Raw genomic sequence first — 11,536 nt, 5'->3', positions numbered from 1 at the left:
TCTATTACTATTTGTTACTATTTTCTTGTAACTTTTTTTATAAATATGTAAATGCAAATTAATTCAATAAATAATGTTTATTTAAATTGTTTTACATTACATTAATTGTTTTCTATTCAGAATGGGGGAGGGTAATATCGACTTACGCAATAATATTTTGGAGTAATGGTTAAAAAAGTTCCCCGACCGCTGTCACACATGAATCACTACAATTATTGAAATACGTAATTAAATATAGATGTAGGGCGGCCGTAGCCATGTGGCTATGGTCGTCTGTACCACGTACATCTGATACGAAAGAGCGTTGGTTCGATTCACAAAATTTATGGTGGCTGTTAAACCCGAAAGGGGTAGAAATTGGGCCGAAAGAGAATTATAAAATATAGATGTCTACTACCAACAAGCATAGCTACATTAATGGCATAGGACAATGCGAAATTATATTGAAATATCTTAGAAAAATCAACAAACTACTATAGGACATGCAAAACATGTTAGATAAAAGTACTTGTCCACGCGATCAATAAGGGCAGAACCACTGGGATAGCCACACAACAGACAAAAAAAAATCAAAATAATTCAAAAATCAATAAAAAAAATCAAGGAATAATGATAAAAATTTCAAATAAGATATCTGTCGCTACTCATAGGTTGAGAAACGCTGTATTACAGACTTTTGTATTGTATGTGCATGATGTGTTGCCTATAATAAATTACAGCTCCGTGGTTTTGTGTCAAATAAATACTATCTTCAGTTTCATCGAAAACTTAAAAATTAGAAACAAAATACATAAATATATTTATTTATAAATTTAAAAACACTCATTTTCACAATATTTTTTTGATGATCTGTTAAAGTTAGATTTGTCAACAAATATATTATTATTATTATTGTAAATTCATATTTATCTACTTAAAGGGCTTTTTTTAATCCTTGTTTCTTGTAGAGATTGTTCCAAAAATCAAGACGATCCCTGTCCGGATTTTTTCCACATATTAAATTGTCTCCAATGTCGCAGAAAAACATTTGATCGTTGGTAACACGAGGCCAATGATCCGAAGGTTTACCAAACTTGATAAAATTTACAAAGAACTCAATTACTTTGTCGATTAGAACATCCTCACGACTTCCTGCTTCTATATTTGGCGTTAAATCGCTGTTGAAAAGGTATCTAACGTCATCCTCATGTGAAGCACCTAAACGAAATATATTTCCTATTTACATATTCAACATCAATTAGTTGTGTTACCTGTAAAAGCAGCTGTAATGTTTGATAATCTTTTGAAAGTGTTCATTTTGGAATCAGCACTGAATCTGTAATAATATAACATATCTCCGTTCTTTGCATGCGCTTTGATCACGTCCTCGTAACCAATCCGGAACCAAAGATCCGACGCCAAATCAACAAAATTTTCGCAATTTTTTTCGCTAGGATCTTCACTATTGAAATAAAAGCTTTTAATTGCATCTTCAAATTCGTTCATATCCATATCCAAGTCTTTCGGTAACATTTCTTTAAAGTCTGTGAGCACCAAAAGTTTTCCCGTTTCCAATATATTGAACACATGGTATATTATACCTTCTTTATTTGTGTAACCGAAGAAATATGGCACTTTATTATATTTTCCAGATCTGATAAGATCCATTGGCTCATCCACAACAAATTCCCCGTCGATAATAACCCCATATAGGTACGGTTCATGTATGGGCAAGTTCTAAAAATAAAGTGTCACAAAAATAGTTTCATCTGATTGATCTTTTCTTAAAAACCAACCAACGAATCTGTATACAAACTCTGCAAAATGCTTCTACTAGAAGTTTCCCTTAAAATACTCAGCGTTTCCTCTGTCGTGTTTTTCAGTAAACCCATTTTGTTTGCTACGAATTCGAATGATCCTCGCGTACCACGCACCCATAGGTTCTCACTGAAACCGCTCATGGAAATTGCTTTGCTGAAAAGACCACGCGACATTGGAGAGAGTACATGGAAATGTACACTCGCTGCTCCGGCACTTTGTCCCATGATTGTAACGTTTTCTGGGTCACCGCAAAACTTCCTGATATTTTTCCGTATCCATCTCAAAGCCATATTCTGATCTTTCAAACCAAAATTTCCTGATACTTTACCATCCTTTGAACTGGCAAATCCGAATATTCCAAGTCGATAATTGACTGTAACTAGGACTATATCTTCGGTCATTAGGAACCTAGGACCGTATAATGAAGACGATCCTTCCAGAAACGCGCCACCGTGGAAGAAAACCACAATTGGTTTTAGATCAGTTTCACATGATTCAATCTAAAAAAAAATAATTTCAAATTAAACATTTATTGATTTTAAATTTTTGTGAAATACTTACATTTCGGGTAAAAACGTTTAGGTACAAACAATCTTCCTCTCCAATATATTCTCCAAAGCTGATCTGCTTGCATGCTTGTGAATATCTTGTGGCATTTAATACACCTAACCATGGTAAAGCTTCTCGAGGATTCTGGAAGAAGACATATTAGTAATATGATCGAAACCTTCATCAATCCTTATACTGTAAATCTCAATTTATTTATAGGAGGTTGAGCATAAGGTATGGACATGAAACTTATAAACTCGTTGCCTTTTCTATCACTCGAAATAGTACCGATTAACTCGCCTTGATCAATTTTTAACGCAAATACTAATTTGACCACGAAAATTACTACTAAACAGTTCAGCTTCATTCTTAATAGATCTATTAGTTGCTAGTAATTAGTTGAAATTGAGAGCAAATTTCTTAATGTTTTGGCTTAAATAACTCTCGTACTAGATAGCTTACCATGCGATAACATATATTAATCGTTTTATTTTTCTTCATATTATCAGTGTAATCATGTGTGAAATTAATATCCGTATTTTTAAATTGCGTGTGGCTACAACTTGGAATTAGAAATTAGTGGATACAAATATTCTTTGAATATAAGTAAATTAGCCTCTTATATATTAATTTGCTTTTATTAATATGTGTAAATGTATGCTTTTCTATAATAAATGATTTGCATTACTTTCTTATTATACAGTTTAATTTAATGTAGAAATACTTAAATAATTTATTTCAATTGTCATATTCTTCTTCTCAGGCTTCTGTCTTCTGTGGTGTCTATTGACACAACTTTGCCAACCTTAAGTTAATTGTCATTATAACAACAAATGATATTTTCATTTCGTCTGCTAAATGAAGATGTTAGACGAAGGAAAGAAGATATTTTCTTTGGGTGTATGTGTGGTTGCCTATAACCAATCATTCTTTTACTATCCCAATTTTCCTATCTAACACAAGGTTGCGTTATACTTTAAGTAAATATAATTGAATGATTATAGTTAAAAACTATAAAATTTAAAGTAGGTCAAGTAAGTTGTTGAGTTTAATTTAAGAAATTTTGTTGAAAGCAGGTTTTATTGGATTCAAAGATTATTATTTAAGTGTGCTGCGGAAGTTTAACTAAAGATTCAAATGTGCCTTGAGATAAAAAAAAAATGTTGAAAATGCTGAAATATATTATAAACTGAAATAATATAAAATTAATTTCTATGAAGTTAAATATAATTATTTTATATTATTTACTGACCGGTTAAAGATACAAAGATCTTAAACCTTATTATATTGTTATTAATAACGATGAAAATATTTCAACAGACTGGATAAATTATTTGAAATTGTCCATACAGAAATTTGAATGTATTGTTATTTAGTAAATATGTAGTATTATATAAAAGATTGATTAACGTGTAATCATTACAAACACATAAATACTACCTATAGGTCAAAATGACCCATTTATTTTGTACATCAAACACAGATTAATTCTTATTAGTTAATGAATTTAACAACACTTAAAACAGGTTTTATTGCTTAGAACAGTTTGGGTATTTTGTTTTCGAGCAAGTAGAACAAATTGGTCTTTTGTAAAACGTTGATGATTACTTATCGCTCTTGCTTGGACAAAAAACACCTATTTCTTTCATAATATTTGCTATTGAAATTGTAGGATTTATGGGAATCTTTTAGTTGCACATTCGATCATGCAGATCATGGTTCATACAACACAGGTTCTTAGTGTTTTATGACAGAATTCTTCTTTCCAAAAGGCTAGTATTCATATATAACTCTACTGTTCACACCAGCGAAATTTAATATACAATGAAATAAAGTCATTGCCACATTTTTCAACGAGTGCATCCTCATCTGCTTTAGTCTCATCATACACTAGTGTTGTGCAACTGGATGAAACTAAAGTTATTACACTTTGAAATACAAATATTGATGATATTTCAAAAACGTATTTGCAATAGACGGGTCACTATGACCCGAAATACTCTCTAGAAATAAAATAAGTACTTCTCGCTCGCTTTGCGCTACTACTGAAAAGTGTACTAGAAAATACTGGAAGAGCTAGAAGGTCAACCTCCAAAATGTCAACCTCTGACCCACCCGTAGTGCGGGTTAATAACTTTATTTCTAATTTGTTCGATGTTATTTACTTTTTCTGGCTATATTTTGCGCCAAACTGCATTTAAGCATTTTATAGTGACGTTTATTTCCACTATATATTATATTTCAATTAAATTGATTAATGTTCAAGATTTAAAGGTAGTTCTGTTGGCGAAAAAGTTGCGAATTTTGTTATATCAAAGTATCGTTATTAGAGGTAACGTTAACCAAAGTTCTGGGTAGAAAAATATGATTTTGTAGACACCAAGAACCCTGTGTGTCCTAGGCTGTGGCTAATTAACCATTTATTTAGAAATATGATGTGAAAATCAGTAATAACATTTATATTATATTAAAAATATTTAGTTCTAAGGTACTTTTAAATTATAAAATGTATCCCTTAAATAAGGAATAATTCATATTTTGTTTAGTTTTGTTGCAACCCAAATCATCCGTAGTTCTTTTGCTCTAAAATACTTGGTAACTGTATCTCTCATCTTTATATCATAATACTGAAAATAACAGTAAAAAAATAACATTGCTTCGAAATGGAAATCCGCGAATGGGAGGGTTGTATTGCTTCTGTTTCTTCATTGGAATCGATTATGCAACGGCAGTAAAAAGGACTATACGAGTGGAAATCGTTGCCGTGCATTGTCCAATATTTCGGGGATATATATATATTTTTTTTCTCTTTTTCTTATGCATAGATAACACAGCCCCATACAATATTTATCTGAAATATATTCAAAGGATGCGGCGCTTCCTGGCTGCCGCATGCAGCAGAGGATCCCGAAAAACGTAGATAAAATTCTCGCTCGAGCCGGCAACGAAAATAAAACTAAAAATTAAATAATAAAGTAGATACGGGAGGAGCGGTGTGCGCAAATCTAGTCTGCTGCATACGTGTCCGGAATCATTCCTCGCCGAATGTTATTATTTAGGGAAAAAAGGAGGAAAATCAAATAAACGTTTTTTAGTTAAAAGCATCTATTTATTTTCATGTTTCTTATTCAACAAATAAGAGGTGTATGTATGTGGATGTGTATTCACTGGGGTTGACTTATTGCTTATTCAAATCCATTCCCGCTCCTCATACTTCCATCTGACGGCGGCCCCCCTTTTATATTTATATTCCGAATTACATTATACTCCCCTTTTTTTTGATAGTTTATTCGCACATCATTTTTCCACCTTCGGACAGGCATCTTTACATAACATTTACCGACCATTTTCGTTCTATATGCCCGTCGTCTGAGTGCACGGATGGAGAAAATAGGAGCGAAAGGCACTAAAACAAATCCAATGGACGTGGATTTATATGCTAATGTTGTCAGGATTTCCTTATTTATTTACATTCAATTTCTACTATATATACAGCAATAATGTTTTCATAAATGATATTAATAATCACATGAATTTGGACTCTAATTTAAAATCTGAATTATGATGAGGTTATTCAAGATATTCATGTTCCAAAATAAAATGTAAGAAATGTTAATTTTCATAAACTTTCAACTTTTTACAGTGATTTTCAATAACCACAATATCTGATAGTTGTTTAGTATTAAATTATTTGATTAGATTTGTATTGTTTTAATGCCAATTTTATGCCAGAAATTTAAATGTTTATATTTAGGTATTCGTATAGTTTTGATACTAGTTTGTAATAAATAGTCTTTAATTTAGGATATAAAAATAAATTTGTTTAATGTCATTGCATAGTTACATTCAGTGGCAGATTCAAATACATGTTAATTGGTTCAGATTCAGATATTCGTAAGAAAAATACTAAAGGGTTATAATTAATTCAACATGAATTGTAATGAGGTTTACATGATGCCCCATATTTCTTCATTATTGGACAATATGAGCTAAAAACAAACATTAATTATTGTGAATTAAATATTTTTCTTTGAAAGAAGTGGTCCAATGTCTAGAAGAAATGGTAGAGAGTTGGTGTAAGCTCTGAGGAATACAGTAGGTGTCAGAGAGTTTCTGTTTCTATATGGTCAAGCATTGTCCTGCAAGATATTTGACCTGTCTCTATTCACCAATCTTAATCTCAAGATCCTCATCATTTCGTCTAATTGGTTACTGTAGAGATCTGCCGTAATCTATTGACTAGGTTTCATGAAGGACAAGACACCATTAGCTTTCTTTGGTGAATGTGCCAAACGTTTACGATCGTCAAAAATAATTATTTTCTTGTCTCAGGTGTCAATATGGTTTAAAAATTGACGTTCGTTTATTTCAACTCATTTTTCCAGCTTCTCAATATTACAGATTTGTTACAAATGGTTTCATATTGTTGGAACAGTAATGTCAAACCTTACTGCTAATTCAAGCGTAGTTTGAGGTCTATCCGCTGCAGCGTTTCTTTTCAAGATCAAAACCACCAGATCGGAACTTTCATTAGCCGCATCCTTACCTAACACTTCTTTGATATTTCGAACTGTCTGTTTAGAAAATTCAATCTGACAGATAATCAAAAACCAAAAAAAAAGCTGTTAAAGTACTATCAATGTTGGTACTTGAGGCAATAAAACATTTCATCTAACAATAGTAAATTAAATATAAAAAATATATTATTAATCAAAATCAACTACTTACGAAGTAAATTATTATTATTAATAGTAATACTAATTGTATTTTAGATTATTTCTTATTATTTAGGCCAAAATCCACTGAAATGTTCGGAATTTTTATGCTGTCGGGATTTGATTAATGTCGAGATTTTGTTACCATCGGGATTTAGAATGTCGCGAATTTCATTGTCGGGATTTAGGTTGTTGGAATTTTGATATAGACCCATTAATATTACATACTTTCTTACTTTTTTTCATATCCATATTTTTCAGTGAAACATTCGTTGCAGCAACTTGGCAAAGTGGTGAAAATTTTGTCAACAATATTTTGTGGTAATATTTAGTATTATTACATATGTGACTCAGAGAGTGTTACGTTCCAAAAACTTAATAAAAACCATAATTTTTATTAATCCATACAAACAACTTCATTTTTATTTAAAAAATCATTAACTTATTATGTTTTCATAATAAAATTATGAGTGCAAAATTCTTATTGTGTACAGTTTGTTTGTTATACGATGGTTTTCTCAATTAATCTTATCGTGTTAGAGCGAAACCGTGTTGTAGGAGCTTAATTTGTGTATTCAAAACAAACGCACATAAACAGCGTTTTTTTGTTCTTTGACTTGAATTCTGCTATAAACACACACTTACACTATATTATATATGTTTCAAAAACACATTCACTCGCATTTGCCGAACAAACCTCTCAGGTTGTGGTGGTCTTTTGTTCGATCTGTGTGTGTGTGTGTGCGAGAAGAGAAGCAACTTTCTTACATCTTTTGAGGAGCAGCGGGCCCTTGACCACAGCTGCCTCTGATTTATTTCCTTTACCTTTCATACCTTTCCCCTCGATTGTATCTGCCATCAAAACAAATTGATTTCATCGACACTATCTCGATCGCTCAATCGAAACTAATAATTTCATTACTTCGATCCGTCGGCCATCTTCATCTTCATATTTTATTTTTAGTTGGAACTAAAATTACATGTTACGAGATCATTTAATAACAGCGGTCCTCCGTTATTAAACCATTAACCAATCAATACATTTTCGTTGAAGTTTCACAACACAGAAAAATTACTGGTTGTAATTCGAAGCATAGCGTAATCAAGACAGATAGTTTATATACCATTATTATATACATCATCTTGAATTCTTATAACTTAATCTTCATTTCATAATATCTAAAATATTAATAAGTAATGTTAATATTTTATGAATTTGAGCAATAAAACTTAATTCTTAGTTTCATTATTAAATTACAATTATAAAATTACTATTACTATGGATTTATAATGTAAGAAAAGTATGAAATTAAATAACACGGAGCATTTTACATTTCTTCATAATATGTTAAATTAGTCAGTAAAACAAAGCATAGAATTTTGTTATTTGATTATACTTTAAAAGTGAAACAGAAAAGTTTTGTGAACTTCTAAAATAAAAACAAATTATATAAAATTAAACTCATTATTTTTACATTCGTTCTATTTTATTATGATATGATTGTATTAGTAAATAATATTCTGAAAAGCTTAAAGATTCAATGAAAAATGAAAGTTTTTAATATAATTAAAAAAAAAACTATTTGAATCATGAAACTGTAGCCCAGTTAACACTGTTCAGTTACAAAATTATTACTTTTACAAATTTGGAAATTTTGATTCATTACTCAAATGAAGTTTCTTTTTTACATCATTTAAATTGAAATTGTCAATGCTTATTTTTGTATATCAATGTACATAACAAGCATTTCGCTTAACGATCAAAATGAATTGTAAGAAAAATGACTGGATGTAGTAGATGTATCATTTCTCTTCAACTAAAAAATAGATTCTATGAAGAACTATTTTGAGAGTTTCTTGATATATTTCTTAAGTAAATTGTATAATTTTTGAGTTAAGTACATTGTTTTCAATATCGAGGTTTTTTTTTTCTATTATTATACATATTAGCGTATCTATTTCCATGCAATTTCATTCAAATTTAAATGTGTAATTGGAAAATTTATATTTATTATAGTTAAACAATAAAATAATTTGAGTAAATTATTATTTATCTGTATAATAATAGTTCGTTTAAATGTTTAATATTATCTATTACTCATTGAAAATATTATAAATGTATGGTGATTATTTTATCAGAAATTGGTATAAATACGAAATGCTATTGTTTCTGGAAGATTGTTCATTTGTTGAAGTGGAAAATGATTATTCTTTGTTTAATTTTAGGTTTTATCATATTGTGCGATGGACAAGAGAATATCGTCGAAACCGAAGGAGGAAAGTTGAGAGGTGCTACTATGAAGAATTACAAAGGTGAAGATTTTTTGGCCTTCATGTCGATTCCTTATGCAGAACCACCACTTGGACCACTCCGGTTTAAGGTATATTTGTTGTTGGTGCGATTGCAAGAAAAATGTAATTTATATTTAATTATTCTTTTTAGGCGCTTGAACGAGTGAAACCTTGGGAAGGCGTAAGAGATGCAACTGTAGATGTTCCCACGTGCGTACATAGTTACTTGGGGGTTCAAAGTGGCGTTGAAGATTGTTTGTACATGAATGTTTATACGAAAGATACTAACCCGTCAGATCTTAAACCCGTCATGGTTTATTTACATGAAGGAGGCTTTTATTTTGGTACTGCCAGTACTGATATAATTGGACCGCAGCATATAATGATAGAGGATGTAGTTTTTGTTGCTTTCAACTATAGATTAGGAGCACTTGGTAAAGTGGAATATATATTCCATTGTATTCACTACGATTTATTTTTTTGGCTTTTAGGTTTCTTGAATTTGGAAGGAAGCGATATAGTTGCGAACAATGGTTTGAAAGATCAAGTGTACGCTTTGAAATGGGTGCAAAGGAACATTCACAAGTTTGGAGGAAATAAGGATTCTGTTACTGTCTTTGGTGCAGGCGCAGGCGCAGTTGCTGTAAATCTGCACATGCTATCTCCAATGTCCAAAGGACTTTTCCATCATGCGATCTCGCAAAGTGGAGTCGTCTTGGTGCCCTGGATGCTTGGAATAAAAAATACCGGATTGGAGATAGCTGCGAAATTGGGAATTGAGAGTGTTGATCCGAAAATGATCGAAGACGAGTTGCGTAAAATACCATACACCGATCTTTTCAAAGCGCAGCAGAAAATGCGTTGGGTTAATTTTAAAGAATTTATATAATAAAGCAAGCTTAGTTCTTATAATTATATTTCAGTTCGCACGGGTTGGTACACTGTGGAATGGTGGTCTGGTTATCGAAGGTCCAGGGGAAGATAATTTCATAACGGCAGGACCATACGATATGCTGAAGGACTCGTGGTCCGTCGGAATGCCTTACATAATTGGTTACACGGAGCTGGAAGGAATTTTCATGGAGCTATTTGCAGTAACTGCCGGCCTTCATTACGATTTCACATTGCAAAGTGATATCCCACACGCTTTAACTGAAGATGATCCGAATATCCTCATGGAGGTGATAGAAGAAGTTAAGAAATACTACTTTCACGGACATTTTCCATCCAAATACGATTACGATTTAATACACCTATTGACGGACGTTACCTTCAAGTATCCAGTAATTCAGTTGGCTAGAAAGATGGAAAGTAGCCATTCTATCTACGTGTACGAGTTCGCAGCCGATACTAAATTGAACGTGTTCAAGAATGCCGTTCCGGAAACGGCAAAGTACAAAGGAGCTGCCCATATGGATGATCTGGGTTACATATTCAAGCATTCGCGTACTCCGGATATAGAGCTTGGCAGTAGGGAAGATAAGGTCGTTGAGAAAATGGTGAAGCTATGGACGAACTTGGCCAAATACGGTCAGCCAATTCCGGATGGACAAAATGTTGATTTCGATAATGCCGTTTGGAAAAAGGTCAAATCCAACGAGATGAATTGTCTCTTTTTGGATGAACAATTGAACGACACTGTCTTGGATCTTAAATTTGCCGATTTCTGGGATAGCTTATATAAAAAATATAACAGAGAATATTGATGATTTTGAGAACATTTAAATATTATAAAAATTATGAAAAATAAAAATGAAAAATCAAACTTTTAAACATTATCATTAAATATATGTAAAACATTGTAAACAAAAGTTTATTAATAATCTACACCAGTGTTTTTCAACGTTCTTGCCGTTTTGTGCATTTTTTTTCTGACATTTCGCGACCTATTAAAAATTGAACAGCTGATCGACACAATGAATAGAATGAAACAGTAAAATACTTATAAATAAACAAAAAAAACAATAAAAGTAATAGTTTATTGGCAAAAATACACGTTTACATATCATTACGTAACAATAATTAAGCAATCAATTGTTGTATCGCTTTTTTTTTCAAATATATTATTATTTCAATAAGCTGTTATTACTCAATATTGTAATTAGAAATTTCCGTTTTCTAATGAATCATTGGATTTTTTCCATCAAATTACATGTAGTTTGTAACTATTTGAGTGGAAC

At 31.5% G+C, this 11,536-nt stretch overlaps 2 protein-coding genes across 2 annotated transcripts; one reads left to right on the top strand and one right to left on the bottom strand.

The window, feature by feature from the left end:
- Nucleotides 1-913: 913 nt before the first annotated feature.
- Nucleotides 914-2,400, bottom strand: LOC108566544 (esterase E4-like; the record flags this gene model as incomplete). Its single annotated transcript, XM_017926478.1, has 4 exons — nt 914-1,197; nt 1,251-1,716; nt 1,776-2,300; nt 2,362-2,400. Coding segments are annotated over 4 exons (1,314 nt in total), but the record flags the coding sequence as incomplete, so codon positions are not given.
- A 6,865-nt stretch (nt 2,401-9,265) lies between these two features.
- LOC108566550 (esterase FE4-like) lies at nt 9,266-11,068 on the top strand. The gene is made up of 4 exons (XM_017926492.1): nt 9,266-9,445; nt 9,508-9,790; nt 9,848-10,221; nt 10,280-11,068. Exons 1-4 carry the CDS (start codon nt 9,266-9,268, stop codon nt 11,060-11,062), a joined length of 1,620 nt encoding a protein of 539 aa, XP_017781981.1. The 3' UTR covers nt 11,063-11,068.
- The last annotated feature ends 468 nt before the right edge of the window (nt 11,069-11,536 follow it).

This window comes from Nicrophorus vespilloides, unplaced genomic scaffold (assembly GCF_001412225.1).
Source record: "Nicrophorus vespilloides isolate i.1.1-1 unplaced genomic scaffold, Nicve_v1.0, whole genome shotgun sequence".
Lineage (NCBI taxonomy): Eukaryota > Metazoa > Arthropoda > Insecta > Coleoptera > Silphidae > Nicrophorus > Nicrophorus vespilloides.
The sequence above is the reverse complement of the archived record's forward strand: the minus strand, read 5'-3'. Positions and strand labels throughout refer to the sequence as shown.